Source organism: Equus asinus, chromosome 21 (assembly GCF_041296235.1).
Source record: "Equus asinus isolate D_3611 breed Donkey chromosome 21, EquAss-T2T_v2, whole genome shotgun sequence".
Taxonomy (NCBI): Eukaryota; Metazoa; Chordata; class Mammalia; order Perissodactyla; family Equidae; genus Equus; species Equus asinus.
The window spans coordinates 24302560-24319415 of NC_091810.1; the positions used below are offsets into that span (position 1 = coordinate 24302560).

The following is a 16856-nucleotide window of genomic DNA, read 5'->3' on the forward strand; positions in this document are numbered from 1 at the left end:
TGAAGAAAATTGAAGTTTTAGTTTTTTAAGGAGCTCTAATAATATAAGAACATTTGAACATAATTTGAATACATTCAATTTTTTTTTTTAACATTTTCCAAAGTCATGTAGACATAAATTTGAGCTTGCAGGAAAGAATTGAAGTTAGTGGAGTGACTCTAATGTTATCATTAAATTAAAGCTAGATATTTTCAGACATAATTAGCTATTTTCATTTAATAAATAAGTAGAAATATTAAAATTTCATTCATGACTTTTTGTTGGTCAGGACAGTGGTTAATATGAAAGACCACTTTAGAATTCCTAAACATAATTAATGAGGCAGCGGCTTTTAATAAACTTAACTTTGTCAGTCTGACAGTGATTTGTTCCAGCATTTGAATGTACTGATATATTCTATATTTCAAAGTAAATCCAGGAGATAGAATGACTCGTAAGAAAATAGCTCACGCATACAACCTACCTGTTGGCATTAGTTCATGAAAAGATGTTTGCAATTATGATATTCTCAAGTAGCATTCTGGAAATGATGACTTTCCTATCATGAGAGTTTAATTTTTAAGTAAAAAGAGATCATATAATGCACATTTTGATTCTTTGCATATTCAAGTTAAATGTTTGAGAATGAGAAAAGAAATGCCCATAAAAATAAAGGCTACATGTAATTCTCTAGTCTTATTTTAACTCATCCATGTAAATGAGTTCTTGATTTTCTCTTCCTTTCTCTACTACTTCTCAGGTTAGATGATTTATGAGAAGGGATAGGTGTAAGAGTCAGGCAGCATAAGGAAATGGAGAGATGGGAGGGGTGGGGTGTCTTAAGAAATTAATTTAGAAGTATCAAGATACACAGTAGCAGTTGTAGGTATGTTGATTTTTTTTCACTTTGTTTTATTTATAGACTGTATATTTATCTGAAATGTTAAAATCTTCCTTTTCCATTCCACAGTGAGATTGGAAATCCATACCTTAGGTTATCTTTGGTTTTAACTTTGGTATGATTTATGAAAAAAAGTAATTTTTGAAAATTTCATGTATCTTAACATCAGCATTTGATGAATATGTTTAAAAAGAAAACTTTGAAAATCTTAGTATTTCAATTTACCCGTATGTTTAGAAACTTAATAGTTTGAGTTAGTTTATCTTGAAAATGAACACCATGCTTGGTTCTCTTTGTTTTAGAATCCAGCAAGCTAAAGTGCAAATTCTTCCTGAATGTGTGTTGCCTTCAACCATGTCTGCAGTTCAGTTAGAATCTCTCAATAAGTGCCAGATATTTCCTTCAAAACCTGTCTCATGGGAAGACCAGTATTCATATAAATGGTGGCAGAAATACCAGAAGGTAGGAAACTAATTTTTTATGTACTTTCAAAAAATGAAGACAGGTTGTTTTCTTCCTGTTTTTAAGAAAGAAACACAAACAACTTTCATGATTCGTTTCCCAGACAGCTTCTGTGGCAGTACTCTGACTGCATTTCATCATAGCTGGAACTTCTAAAAATTTCGTAGGCAGCTATTTATGTAAAAGCAGTTTACAAAAGTAGTAAAATGTCATGATACTGTAAGGTGTTCTTGCTATTCTGTGTATCAGTTATGTATTAACAGCTTGTGATAATTCTACAGGAATCTCTTACTAAACTGTGCTAGATCAGATGTTTGCCTCTTGAAACATAAACATATTATCTTAAAGAAAAGAGATTTGGGGGTAGCACATAGTAGTAGAGTAAATTTTACTTCTTCCAGACTTCTGAAAGAAAAGCTTTTTAGCTATCTTTTTGTATAACACCATTGACATCACAAAAATTGGCTTGAGACTAGGTCCTCTTTAAAAATATTGCTTGTTTAGGCATCAATTCTTATGTATATCCTTTTGGCTAGATCATTTTTTCTCTTAGAAAAAAATTAATGAAGCCTCTTCCTGCTCATTTATAAGATGCATCAGCTCTGAGTGTGAAATGGGTAATATTTGATTTCTGCCTAAAAGAAAAGATTACTAGTTCCTAAATTAAGAATAAATTGGCTTTTTGAGATTCATCGTTTAAAAATATGGAAAGACAATTCCCATTGTAACCTGAGAAATTCTGTATTAATCATCCCTTACTCTTTGTCAAGTAGAGTAGTGAAGGTTTTAATTTTGATGTAAATAGTATACATTAAATTTAAAGGGGTCTCATAGACTAGTCAGTGTACCACCACTTTTACGTTCTTGGAGTAGAATTCGTCTAGTTTTCAGACAGAACCTTGTGCAGGATGACTGCTTGGTGGGCATCAGGCTCATAACTGGATTTCTGTAGACTTTTTGGTCTTGTTATTCTGTGTTTCAGTTGACCAGTCCGGACATGGTATAGTGTGTTTTAATTAGTATTTCTAAGAAGATTCTAATGAAAAAGTTATTAGACTGTTTAAAGATTCCCAAGCAACCTCGAAACTAACATTTTTGAAGATTTAACAATAGTGTTACTGCTATAAGTTAGCAGGCAACTCTCACATAGTAGTACAGTACTTCTTTTTTCAAACCTGATACACACTTTAAATATACTTTTACCTTTGGTTATTTTAACAGTAGAACAGTGGAAGATTTTGTTTGTTATAGTCATTTTAAATGTAACTGCTGAAAATAAGTATGTCAAAGATCACTCTGATGGTATATGGCCTCCAGGGAGTGGTTTTGGAGTTTATTGAATCATTTAGTGCTTAATCGTGTGTTTGGCACTGGATAGTACTGAGATGTTATGTGGCAAGTAACTACATCAAGATGCTGCCTGCATATCATCTCAATATTTTAGATAGTTGTATATTTCAATCACTGGACTTTTTTCAGATGATATTAAGTACGGTCATGCATCACTTAATGACGGGGATACATTCTGAGAAATGTGTCGTGAGGTGATTTCCTTGTTGTGTGAACATCAGAATATACTTACACAAACCTAGATGGTATAGCCTACTACACACTTAGGCTATACGGTACTAATCTTATGGGACCACCATCATATATGCAGTCTGTCATTGACTGAAATGTCATTATGTGGCACATGACTGTATTTTGATTTATGTAATCATTTTTCAACACCAAGATTGGTTTTTAAAAATCATTAACTGTTTAAAAATCCTAAATTAACTCTTCTTTGCGAAGTTCTAAGCGTAGAGTGAGAGTGATTGTGGTTAATTCCTGACTTACATACTCTACTGGTTCTTTGTCCTATTTTCAGGATTTTCCCATCTTACACCTGAACTTGGGTTAAACAAATAAGACTGCTTCTTAAATGTAATTTTTCTTTGAATTACTGATTAAATTCTTCCTATTCCATGGTTACAGCACCTCAGCTTGTTCACATTGAATTCAGAATTAGGCCTTTGCAACTGGGTTGTCATTGTGCTGGCTCAACAAGAGCAAGGAAAGATAGATATGCAAAGACCAAGGAAGCATGTGTTTGTTTGGAACCAGATCCTCTGATCTTTCCCTATTGTCTTGTTTCTCCAGTAATTCTGGACTCTCAAACATTAGCCCTCAGTTATTTTCATATTCAGAGTTGCCAAGGACTAAACAGAAGGTGCTGAGGAATGAGAGAGGCATAAAAGGTTTTAGGAGATAAAAATGCCCTCATCCCATGTATTTTCAGATTGTTTAAAGGGTCCTCATGTTTAAACCCTGAGTAGAGTTTCTTAGGTGCTGAAATTTGGATCTAGATCACTAGGCCAAGAAAAATTGCTAGCTGATCTATTTTACACTCCAGATGACCTACAAATTCTGTTCTACTTCAGAGAGACCACTTAGAGTCCTTCTGTCTAGTACAGGCTGGGAAAGTCTAGCACAGGGAAAGGGGATGGCAGATACCATTGGCAGGACAATGGCGTACACTTTTCTAGCAGAAAAGACACGTAAAGGTCTAGAAATGTAGTTTTCCTGAGATGTGTTTGGTTAAGCTTAAAACTGTTCACACCTGTCTTTACATGTGGCATGGGAAACTAAACATTGTAAATGACATAAAATTATTTAAGCTTCCAGAAGTGTTCCTTTGTGATTCTCCATTCTAACAAGGGATCATTAGAGAAGACATCCCTAATGATTAAGGAGTTAGGCCAGTATAATCAGGAAACACTTCCAAAACCCACTTCCATCTGGAGAACTTCCTTATTCTGTACTTTGACCTTTGAAACTAATGTTTATTTATTTCCTTTCCTACCACAGTGCTTTGTCTCTCCACTGGGTTTACTGTAGTGGGAGTCTCACCGAGTGAGGGAACTTTTCTTTAACCTACTTGGAGTATGATGTAAATGTTTTTAGGTGTACTCTCTGCTTGCCCAGGCTGTCTACTTGTTCCTTTATAAAGCCCCACTATTTTAATCAGAAAAGAGTTGAATATGAAATGTAAAAATAAATCAAATGAGGAAACATATTAAGGAAGTGATCGAAGCTCATCTTTCTAGCTCTGCTAAATTTATAAGCCATGGTCGCTCCTGCTTATATGGAGCAGGGAGGAACTGAGCAGTCATTCAAAGGACAGGGTCCTCAAGAATGGGCTCACAGGTTAGTTTCTAAGTCTTCTTTCAGAGTTTCTTTATGAAGATACAAATAAATACTCTTATTTCTTTCCTCGTTCTTATGTGAAAGGATGCATGCTGTTCTGGACCTCATTCTCTTTTAAGAGTGTAGGTGATTCTTCTGTGTCAGTTTTTGGAGCACAGCTTCCTTCTTTTTAAAGCTGCACGATATTCTGTTCTATGGATACACTGTAATTTACATAACCATTCCCTATGGAAGAAAGACCTGCACTAAGTATTGTATACAAATGACCTTTCATATAGGTAAATATATATGATAAATTTTAAGCAGTGGACTTATTGGATGGCAGGGCAACTTCCTTTGTAATTTTGACAGATATTTTCAAAGTACCTTACAAAGAAGATTGTTCCTGTTTGTACTCTGATTATCGATTTCACCACGTTTACAGACAGTGTAGTAGCCAGCTTAATTTTTGCTGATGTGATAGGTGAAATACAGTATCTTATCGGAGGTTTGAGTTTCTCTGAATATGAATGAGGTGTACCATTTTGTGTTGAAGAGCGATTTGTATTTCCTTTAGTAAGAAGTGTCTGTTCTTCTTTCCCCTTTCTTGATTTCTAGGCGTTCTTTATACATTAGGAAGCTTATCCCTTTGTCTGTAATTAATGAGTTCCAGACATTTTCCCTACTTTGTCGTTTGTCTTTTAACTCTGTTTTTGGTGTGCTCTGTCACATAGAAGGGGTTTTTTTTCTTACATAGTTGAATTTATCTTTTTTTTAATGCTTCTGTATTCTAAATCATAGCTAGAAATGACTTCCCTGTTCAAATAAATCATTTTTTTGGAAAGTGAAAAATGTAATCTTTTACTTTCTATTTTTGACTTTATTGCTTTTAATGAAATCAAAACGTTAAAGCTTTGACCCATGTGTAGTTTATCCTGGGATGAATTCAACTTTACTTTTTTCCAGCTAGCTCCCCATTGTGCCATTTCCATTTTCTGAAAAGCTCATATCATATGATATGAGGTGCCACTTAATTAGCAACCACATTTTTTATTTTACTTTTCTTCTGCTCTTTTGTCAGGCTGTTTATGCACCATCACAATACTGTTGTAACTGTTGACAATTATAATTTGTGTAAATAAAACGTGACTGGTAACCCTCCTCACTACTCTTCTTTTTTCAAGGTTTGTTTAGCTACTATTGCTTATTAACTTCTCCATATGAACTTCAGAATTTGTTTTTGCCTTGTTCCAGAATAATAATAGTAGCAATAAAAGTAATAGTGTTTGTTGTCTATTTTTATATTAAAGAAGAAGAAGAGTCTTGAAATCTTAGGCTCTCTGTAATCAGGGTCTCCCCTAGACAGACATTTCCCAGGCATACATCTTAGGCTTATAGGTGTGTCTCCGCTGTTATTGGTTTATAAGTCTCAAGCAGGAAAGAGCTTATCATTCCATTCCAGTTCTTAAAAGCAAGTGGGAATTTGTAAATGAAGGAAGGAAACAAAAACTGGTAGCTTTTTAATTACTTGGATAAATTGTTTTATCATCTACGTTGCTGATTGTCGTAGGATTTAATGCAGTACATGACTGCCTTGGGTCACCATGTAAATCTCCGGTGATGATTTACTGTTCACAATGAGCCTTTCACACTACTCTTCCAACTTTATTGCTTTTCAAGGAACCATTTGAGTTTCACATTTTTTGAACATTCTACATTGTTGGGAGGCTAAGCTGAAGCATAGTTATGAGGCTTAAAAATGGATGAATGTGATAGATTACCTCCAGGTAACAGAGATTCATTTTAAGAGCCTTTCTGCCTGGTTTCAGAAGTAAATCCTGTTCCCAGTAAATACTTCACTGGAGAATCAGTCATTGGCCACTTTTTAAAAAGCACCTAACTTTCTGGCTAGTATTAAAGTTTTCTTGAAGTATAGCCCTTTTATGAAGTAAATCGTGATGTTGATATACTTAAAGAATGCTCATAAATTGCTAGGACTTATCGTCAGTATTACCCATATATAAGTCAGGAGCCTCTCCTGATGTGCCAGAAATCTCAATGGGACTCTTATTTGAGGATATTGAAGTGGCTTAAATTTTGGGAGTTGCTGTGTTAGCGCCAGCTACTCTTTTCTGGTATACCTCTCTAGAGTCTGTCTAGTTGACCTTATAAAGCACATCACAAATCTTAAGGATGTAGTGAGCATGTTTCATTGATTTGTAAATAGCACTTCAGAATCTGTCAGAATAATCCTGATAAAGAATTTTAGAGGCCTTCTCACTTCGAATAGTAGGAAACTGATCCTCCTGAGACTGCAGTGCGTTACATTCACAAGGCGTGGGTGGTGGCAGAGCGCATGGTAACGACCTCCATCCAGTGCCTTGCTCTTAACACACTAGCATGCCACATTCTGTTCTCTTACTATAATGAGAAGTAATGTTTATATATGAATAAATTATTTTGGTTTCTTTTTATCTTGACATGGGTGCCAGGTAAAAGTACATGCTTTTATATTATAAAAGTGATCATTCTGATGTGTAAAGTATATATTAATGACTGAATTGGGAGTGTGTCAATCAGTGAAACTGAAACTTCATTGGATCTTTGTCATTTTGTAATTCTAAGTATACTTCTGGAAAGTAAACTTCTCCCTACTAAAATGTAAGTTCCACAGGGCAATGATTTTAGTCTTTTCTTGTTTTAATCACTGGTATACTGCAATGCATAAAAATGCCTTGACACATACTAGGCACTCAAAATGTTTGTTGAATGAATAATGGCTAGAGTCACAGACACCCTGAATGCACATCCTAGCCATTTCCCATTTACTCACTGTGACCTTGGGCAAGTTATACCATCCTTCTGTGCCTCTGTTTCTTTATCTTTAAAATGGCGATGATAATACTATCAACCTTTAGAATTCCTGTAAGACGTGTAAAGTGGTTGCCATTGCTATTACTGAATACTCAGTTATCCAATGGGCTGTTAGTAATATTTTTTTATTCTGTAACTGGACTGTGACAAAAATCCTTAGCATTAGTGTTTGGAACTACTTGGAACTGATTGGAGAGTACCTTAAAGGTCTCATGGTCTGACTCAGACTGAAATCACTACCTGAGCATGTACTTGGAGGCCACCCCAGAGCGTCTTTGGGTAGCTTCAAATATTAGGATTATATTGAGGCAAAAATTCTTCTCATTCAAGAATCGATTGGTTTGAGCTGTAGCTCATGAGCCTTCCAGAACTCGTCCACCCTCATCCATATGGTGGTTCCTAAAATATTTGAAAACAAGTTATCACATCCCCTTGAGAGGCAATTGCAAACTAAACATGCCTAATGTTAACTCTAGATCTCCCTTTAGCATCCTGGTCCCTGACAATGAAGTTCCCTTGTCTGACCATCACAGAAGATTAACATTATCGTCTCCTCTTAGATTCTAATATAGCTAGAGGAAGACTGTGGTGGGAGTAGGGGGGGTGAGCTCGACAGCACATTGGTTAGTTCATAACTAAGTCCCCCAAGTCCTTTCCATGTGTGCTGTGTACCTGTGTTTCTCCATGGCATACCTTTTCATTTGGTCTTGCAGGTGCAAGTGTAGGATTTCCCTTTTATTTTGTTAAAGGTTATCTTACTTTTTTTGTTCCACTCTGGTAAAGTCCTTTTTGATTACCTTTCTTTCCCACCCAGTTTCATGTGTCATGTCCTGTGTCTGTTAAGTGTGTTTACAAAATTACAATGATCTGTACAGATAGTTTTTGTTTTGTTTATCTACAAAGGTTTTGTTTTGTTTATTGAGAAAAATGTGATCATTACATTCTGTAGGTTTGATAGGCCTTGTTCTTTGATCAAATACAGATTATTCCCTAGTGTAAACATTTTCTAATGTATTTAACTATTGTTGATTGATGTTTAGGTTGTTTCCAGTTTGTTGCTGTTAACAGCACTGTTGCAATGCATCCTTTCAATCATATTTTTGTGTCTTGTAGAACACTTCTCTTTCCAAATTTTCGTTTGTTTTTACACATTTATTCTTCCAGATGAACTTTAAATTATGCTTCTAAATTCCAGTTTCATTTGTATTGCACTGAATATGTACTTTGAGGATGGACGTCTTATTTATTGAGTCTTCCCATCAAATACTGAAATTCTGCAGGAATTTAAGTATAATTCACATTTTATGTGGATTTAGGCATGCTTCCATTAGGATCCCAAAATACAACTGTAAGGGACACGTAATGGTTTTCCCCTTTCCCTGAGTTTTATGAAATGGGGGACTTGATCATGAAGTCTCAAGGATGTGATCATTTTCCTTTTGAAATTGTCTCACATCTTCTGTTTGCCTCTGTGCTGATTCAGGTGAGAGCCATATAGGTTTTTATACAAACACAGTTTGGATTATATTTTGAGGTTTTCACTGCAAATACTGGGCGAGTAGTTAGTATAAAGGCAAATAATATGGTCCTTAGAGTGTGATGCTTAGTCACTCTTCAAGTTCATCTTATTTTTACTTATTTGTCTTCAGTATTGAAGTCTTAATATTTGAACTTTTCAATAAGAATCAAGATTTTAGTTGCAATATATATTTGAAGAATATAAAACCATGATTGTCAGACTTAAAAAATAATCTATTATGAGATTATCTACAAAATTTTTCTTTTTGAAATTAGAAAATCTTTTCTGGGCCAAAATCATTTTTCAGATGTGGCTCTTTCCACCATAAGAGTCTTTATTCTGTGGTGTCTTTTAAGTGACTTTTTTTTTCTGTTTTCAGAGAAAGTTTCACTGTGCAAATTTGACTTCATGGCCTCGCTGGCTGTATTCCTTATATGATGCTGTAAGTAACTTACCTTGAACTTTTTGTTTCTAGGGTAAGCTATGTCATAATTAAAGGTCACTAGAACAAAACAGGCTTTCATACTCAGTGGTATTTAATTTTCAAAACTAATGCCATTTGTTACCTTTAAGGAGAACAGGCAGGAATCAGAGACTTTGTCTTTCACCCATAGAATTTTTAGTTTTCCCAGTTTCTAGCGGCTTATAACTTCAGGACAAGATATTGAGACATTTTAGGGTTTATTAACAATTTGAAATTTTGTTGGGTCAAGTGGTAGTTGCACTTAACAAAATGAAAGAATCCTTCTATAATAATGTTTTAGGGGCTGGCCCGGTAGCACAGCGGTTAAGTGCGCACATTCCGCTTCTCGGCGGCCCGGGGTTCACTGGTTCGGATCCAGGGTGTGGACATGGCACCACTTGGCATGCCATGCTGTGGTAGGCATCCCACATATAAAGTAGAGGAAGATGGGCATGGATGTTAGCTCAGGGCCAGTCTTCCTCAGCAAAAAGAGGAGGATTGGCAGCAGTTAGCTCAGGGCTAATCTTCCTCAAAAAAAAATTGTTAGTTTTTCTCTAAACAAGGAGATTAACTTAGTTACTATACTAATTGATGCATCCACAAGTGTTTTTGCTCCTCAAATTTTGATATTAGGCATTGCCACATATTGAAAAACTCACTAAGAGACAGACCGTTGGAGTAGTTCAAAGAATCTGTGTTTTAGACACAAAAGACTGTTCAAAGTGTGATTTCTATTGCTGTCTCTGGTTTGGGGCAAATTCCTTGAGAATCTGTAAAATGGGGATAATGGTAGCTGCTGTACTTGGCACATAGTAGACATTCAACAAATACTAGTCATTTCCTGTAGTGAATCACCTTGCCCACAGATTTGGAGTCCGGGGAAAACTAAACGAGTAGGTTTTGAGCACTTACCACATGCACAACACTAAAGGACACTCCAGTTCACTCTGCCCTTAGCTTTTGGGCCACTACAAATACACAAGAGACAAGAGTATTTTCTGCTTACACTTGTGAAAAGATGACAAGCACTCTTATGTAGTAAATAGGTACCAAATAAGGTAGGTAGATAGCAAGTGCTGCTGCCATGTATAGGGGCCAAAATCCCTATGGACTGAGTCAGAAAAAACTTCCTAAAATGGAGAGGAGAGAGGCCAGTGCCAAGCTGCTGAGAACAGAGCATCTACAAAAGGCAGCAAGTTAGGTGCATGGGCCCCAAGATACCCAGACTGTAGGAGAGGGTCCAGGAAAACCAGCTTAATGCTGGGAAAAGGCATTGGGGCTTGGATCATTTCTGCATAAGAAAACAGACGGATTTAAACTGGGACTCAAATTTGACTACATAGTGATGACTTAAATTGCTACTAATGTATTAGTTTTATTAAAAAGAGTTGAAAAGCTGACAGTAAATTATAAAAAGTCTGTGAACCTTATGGCTACTTTTATTTTAAACAAGGAAACCTTAATGGATAGAATCAAGAAACAGCTACATGAATGGGATGAAAATCTAAAAGAAGATTCTCTTCCTTCAAATCCAGTAGGTATGAAAAATCAATTTTCTTCCTGTGGACTGATGTCTTACTAAATCAAATTATTTTATATGTTTTGTGTTTAATGAAACCAAAACTTTTAGTTTAACATCTTTATTAGTTTTGAAAAGCATACACATTTCTTTTGCTTTGAGCAGTTAAAAAAAATTGACTATTTTTTAGTTAATTGTAACTAAGTTCTTAAATTCTGTGAGCACTCCAATTTTAGGCAAGGTTTTCATAAAAAGTTCAAATTGTGATAAATGGCTCACATCCGAAAAACACTTTCTGAGTGTTGACTCTCCTTTCCCTATTCTTTAAGCTGGCTTTATGTGACCCCAGTTCCAGGACTTATTTACCTTTTTTTACATATAATGTCTAAATGTTTATTAGGTACAATTTAGCTACTTTTCTCATCTCTTAGCAAATAAGTAACTTCTTCTAACATGGGTTTGATTTCATGTTTAACTTAAAAGAAGGCATTTACAATTAACAAGTATGGGAAAAGAAGTTAATTTTAGAACTTCCTAAGAGTATATACTTGATAGCTGGTATACTTTGGTATTACTTATAACTGTGTGAAATATGTTGAGAACCTTGTAGAGAAGAGTTTATTTCAAAGGTATATGATTCATAAGTTATCTGATACTTATCTGCTTCATCAGTTTAAAACTTGAAAAACCCACCATGTCTTTAAGACTTTTCTTACAGAGTAGCTGCTTGTCTTCCTATTGATGATGTATTAAGAATTCAGCTCCTTAAAATTGGTAGTGCCATCCAACGACTTCGCTGTGAACTAGACATTATGAATAAAGTGAGTAAAGTGAATATGTTTGTGATATTCAGGTGTAGTCAGTCTAGAGAGCTAGGAGGCACTGTTTGGACCGGCAGTTATCTATAGGGTCCAGTCATGTAGTCATGCAATTAAAAACCATCATGGTTTCCATTCCAGATATTTTAAAGAATAAACATTTCATTTGGGATTATACAGACAGAAACTGAATTGTTTTGCATTCCTCAAATATGAATACCTTCAACAACTTCATTTAGACTTGTGAACACTTGATTTCTACATGGGACATCTGTGGTTTTATGTATCAGTCACTATTTCTTTATCCTAGAAGATCATTAGTTTTATAAGTGAATGTGTCAGATTTCAAATTGTGGGTTTTTTTGCTCCATGTTTAAAACTACATTTTTGAATGGTTGGAAGGAAAATAAGATATTCAGAGGGATCAATACCTTAGGGAAGTTTCTTGATGAGCTATGTAATTACATAATTAAATGAATGTGAATTTTCCTGACTAACTTTCTCTTAAATTTTTAGTGTACGTCTCTTTGCTGTAAACAATGTCAAGAAACAGAAATAACAACCAAAAATGAAATATTCAGGTGAGCTCTTTATTACATTTTTAGGATTCTTGTGAATACATTTTCCCAACTACCTTAACAGAATTATAGTCGACTATATTACCATTCTCCATATATTTCCCTCCATTAAATTACAAACACTCAGCAAATGAAATATGGGGAATTAACTCACGTTGAGTAAGACAGTCTTCCTGATTGGGTACTTGGAGCAAGAATGGATAATTAAGGGATTATTCAGAGGTACTGAGCATGGTAAAATAAAACAGCTGGGCGATCCTTTTCCCCCAGTCCTGTTGAAAATCTATATATTATACAGTATCTATATGTTAGAATATCTTATTAGTAATTCAGGACCTAACAGGAATGCCTCAGGTGTTGTATTTCAGTCAAACATCAGTTTTGCCACATAGGGCCAAGATAAAGTAGGATGTGCTTCTGAACATGTACTGATGCTGTGTGATATAGTAGTGTTTAAAAATTATTTTATGACAAATTCATCATAATTATAAATCAAGAAGGTAAGGAAACTGCTGTCTGCAAAGTAATAAGATACCCAAGAACGATCAAACAGGACCTTTTCATTGCATGGCCACTCTCGGAGACTCCCTTAGAGGAAGTGGAGCTCTGTATATTTTACAGTGTATATTTTGAGGAAGGTTTAAAAAACTAGTACTGTTTTCCTTTGGTACTGTTTTCCTTTTGGTCATCATTTAGACTGAATAAAACTGGGCTGACTACCAACTGCTTATTACCGTATTGGATTCTATTATCTATAACTAAAAGGTTAGAAACAATAGCTCTTATTTCTTGGTGAACTTTTTAAATATCTGTTAGACTTTTTTTTTCATTTTGACTTATCCTCTGTGCTGATTCTGTTCTAGTTTATCCTTATGTGGGCCAATGGCAGCTTATGTGAATCCTCATGGATATGTGCATGAGACGCTTACCGTGTACAAGGCTTCCAACTTGAATCTGATCGGCCGGCCTTCTACAGTGCACAGCTGGTTTCCTGGGTAATGTGGTGGTGGTGGTGGTGGTGACTTACTTTCTCTTTTTTTTTTTTGGTTTTGTCTTAATTGGGCAGAAAAACAGAGTCCTAAGCAGAGTTGCTAGAATTATAATCAGAAATAGACAATGAAATGAATAATGCTATTTAAATACTCTTCATTTCATGATGGCTAGGAACAGCTATTTTTGCATAGTCTCAGTGAATATACTTAGGGAGAAAGAAGATTGGCAACTGCAGTTATCCTGAAATAAACTATACAGTTAATCCAAATTTTTTTCATTTCCTATCAGCTCATTCTGAAAAACAACTGTCTTATGACCCAGTAAAACTCTATCTGAACCATATTCTGTAATATGTAAAACCAGAATATGTTTCTCAAGCAGTGATAAGAAAGATGTAGAAACCATAGACTCTGGCTTTTCTTCTAGTTTGCTTTTTTTTTTTAAATTTTTGCTTTAGCCCAGTGGTCTTCAAAGTATGATCCTGGGACCAGCTCACCACCTGGGAGCTTGTTAGATTCCCTCAGCCATATTATCTTCAAGAACCCTATTATTTGTCTTTTATTTCCAAATTCTGGGTCATTGTTTCATTCCAAGTCAGAGGCAAGTTGAGTAGAGATTAGTGATTAGACTCCCTTTCTGGACCTAGAATTATGTCATGTGGATTTTCCACTCTTATTTGACACCCTTCTTAAGGACTAAAACTAGAATTAAGTTATTAATATAAATACTAAATGTGGGATATACATAGGGGAAAAGTACAGAAATGGTTATAATTACATAGTTTGGTTTAGTTTTCCTAAGAACAGAAATGCCATGGCTTATGTTTCTGGTGAAATTTATCTGACAAAACCATTCTTATTTTAGAAGAGTGGTTCTTAAAACTTATATGAGGAATGCTTATCTCTCCCCCCACCCCTCCAATTTTAACTCACACAAAAGTGCATATTTGTATAGGTGGTTACTGTTTTCTAACTCGACTGCAATACAAAACAACAAAGGAAAAGCAGGTGTGAGTTAGAATGTGGTCTTGGCAACCAGCAATTTGTATAAAGAAATCCATATTAATATGATTAATGTTTTTTTACAATGCTAAGAAAGAAAAAGAAATAGCCTAAAAACACAATCAAGTAACTTTTATATATATACACTAATGTAACAATTATACGTAAAGGCTGATGTGTTAAACATAATGAAAGGTACAAATTAGAAAATCTTTTTATGAGATTTGTTTCAGGGAACTGTATAGATCAAAGCTCAGAGTATTTATTCTTCTCAATCCTTAGACTTTGGCTCTAAGATCTGTCTGCATAGCAGGTTTATATGATGATAGGCTTGGAGTACAGCAATGTGCTTCCTTAGCTGATCTCTTTCCTTAATTTTGTAGGTACGCCTGGACTATTGCCCAGTGTCGGATCTGTGCAAGCCATATTGGATGGAAATTTACAGCCACCAAAAAAGACATGTCACCTCAAAAATTTTGGGGTTTGACTCGATCTGCTCTGTTGCCCACAATCCCAGACACTGAAGATGAAATAAGCCCAGACAAAGTAATACTTTGCTTGTAAACAAATACGGTAGGGATAAAGTTATTTAACAAGTTGGTATTCTAAAATCAGATCTGCTTTGAAAATTACTGCTTTTGATGCATACCTAAGTAAAAAGCAACATTACATGGGAGGTTGCAGTTTCTTAGTCAAATGGTATTTGAAGACTTAAATTAAAACATCCTATTGAAGAGAATGAAAATACTATTGAAGAGAATGAAAAGCAGTCTAGAATACTTGGTTTTCTGGAATATCTACTTTAGTAGCTTGGTGCCATTATTCTGTGGAATCTGATGTGTCTGGTAGCATGTCATTGGTAGGACATGAAGACGTCTCTGAAAGTGGTGAGATTGTTTCCTGCACAAAACATATTTGAAACTCCTGTAATGTGAGGTTAATCATAATAATATGATCCCAAAATGTGGAACAGCATGTTTGTATCAGTCCAAACGGCAGAAGTTCCAAAAGCTAGGGTGCCACGCACAAGTACATGTTCCTTTTTGAAAGAGGCAAGGCAATGTGTATTATTTTAAAGGGCTTTGTTCCTTTCAATTTCCTTTAGCTTCTCTGAGATACTGCGCTTTGTAAATTTTGAAAATACTAAAGAGGTAAAATATGCAGTTTGAGCCCCAGAATAAAGTTTTCATTTCCTTACGTGTTTGTTAGTGAGAAACGGTATTTTATGTATTTGCTCAGTGTTTGTTTGAACCATAACCCTGGTTATTCTGTTCCAAAGTTTAATTTGTACCTAAACTACTGGGGAACAGAGATGCTATTTTTTAGGCTATTTCATTCAATGTAAATTGAAGAAAATCTGTAAGTAAACTTTAAATTAAACATGTTCTTTGTTTAAATAATGTAAAATATCTACTCATAAGTGGATAATTTAGGTGTAACAGATAGTTTTTAAGATAAAGTTCTAGGTAGACTGATTTGCCACTACCTCTTTGCTTATACATTCGAGGGTTTATTGGATCCTTTCACATTTGTGTAATTAACTTTGGATTTGATATTCTTTCACTGCTTTACATAATTCATTGGGAAAAGTTCAACTAATCGGGTAAAATGTATGAGGCCAAAAACAGACTGTTAAATTTCTTATGTTTTAATTTGTCAATATTTTGTATTTTACCAAACATGCAATGGTTTTGATTGCCCAGACTGAAAACATCAATTGAATATCATATTGCATATTTATGTAAAGAGAGTAAATGAAAAGCAACCCAAGAGTGCTGTCAGTTCTTTAGCACATGCCCCTGCCATATTCAGTACACCCAAGGTTGTAACTTTCTTTCTAAGCTTTACCTTATTACTACTACTAATAACCCTGGGTTTATGTGATGTTACTAGTTGTTCATACAGTCTCACAGTGAACTAAAACATTCTAAATGGACTCCAGGGAGTTCTTTTCAGCAGCGCAGCATATCTCTTTACATTGAAATCTAAACCAGTTGGAGTGAGGGAACATTGCTTTTACATTTGCACCCGCCCCCCGCCTCCCAGGGGTGTAATCTTAGAATGTTCTATATTGTTTACTGACGCTTGCAAATAAATAAAGTTTTCTGATACGTAAAAAACATGCATATAATACTATTTTAAAGTTTTATACATGACAAAACCAGACCTCTGAAATAGCTAAATCTGCATATTTGCTATATAGAACAGTAGGAATTCTCTGATGTTGGGTCCAAACATCTATTTTAGTAGTACTTAAATATTTCAGTCTTATTTTGTAATACATTTCATTATGGACCTGTGTGCAGTCATTGAGGCCCCTTTCTTGCACTACAGCCCCTGTTAACTGTTTGTTAGACCTCTTAGCAGGGCTTTAATAAACAGAAATGTGCTTTTCAAAATTGTTTTATCAAGGTCCAAAATTGCTATTTGCCCATAGAGAACGAAGGTGCTAGGACTGGCTATACAGAAAGGAAAATCAATTATAAAATATGAGAATATATGGGGCCGGCCCAGTGGCACAGCAGTTAAGTGCGCACATTCCGCTTCTTGGCAGCCCGGGGTTCGCCAGTTCAGATCCCCG

The 16856-nt window shown here is 35.2% G+C and overlaps 1 protein-coding gene across 2 annotated transcripts in view; it reads left to right on the forward strand.

Moving 5' to 3' along the window:
- The window catches only part of CRBN (cereblon), a 79372-nt gene extending 62975 nt beyond the window's left edge, over nt 1–16397 (forward strand). For both annotated transcript variants that reach the window (XM_070493663.1, XM_014868361.3), the window contains 7 exons: nt 1183–1342; nt 9283–9345; nt 10820–10904; nt 11591–11706; nt 12220–12284; nt 13145–13276; nt 14659–16397. In XM_070493663.1, the coding sequence (XP_070349764.1) occupies nt 1183–1342; nt 9283–9345; nt 10820–10904; nt 11591–11706; nt 12220–12284; nt 13145–13276; nt 14659–14839 (802 nt within the window). In that variant the 3' untranslated portion in view covers nt 14840–16397. The remainder of the gene's footprint in view (nt 1–1182; nt 1343–9282; nt 9346–10819; nt 10905–11590; nt 11707–12219; nt 12285–13144; nt 13277–14658) is intronic.
- Nucleotides 16398–16856: the final 459 nt, after the last annotated feature.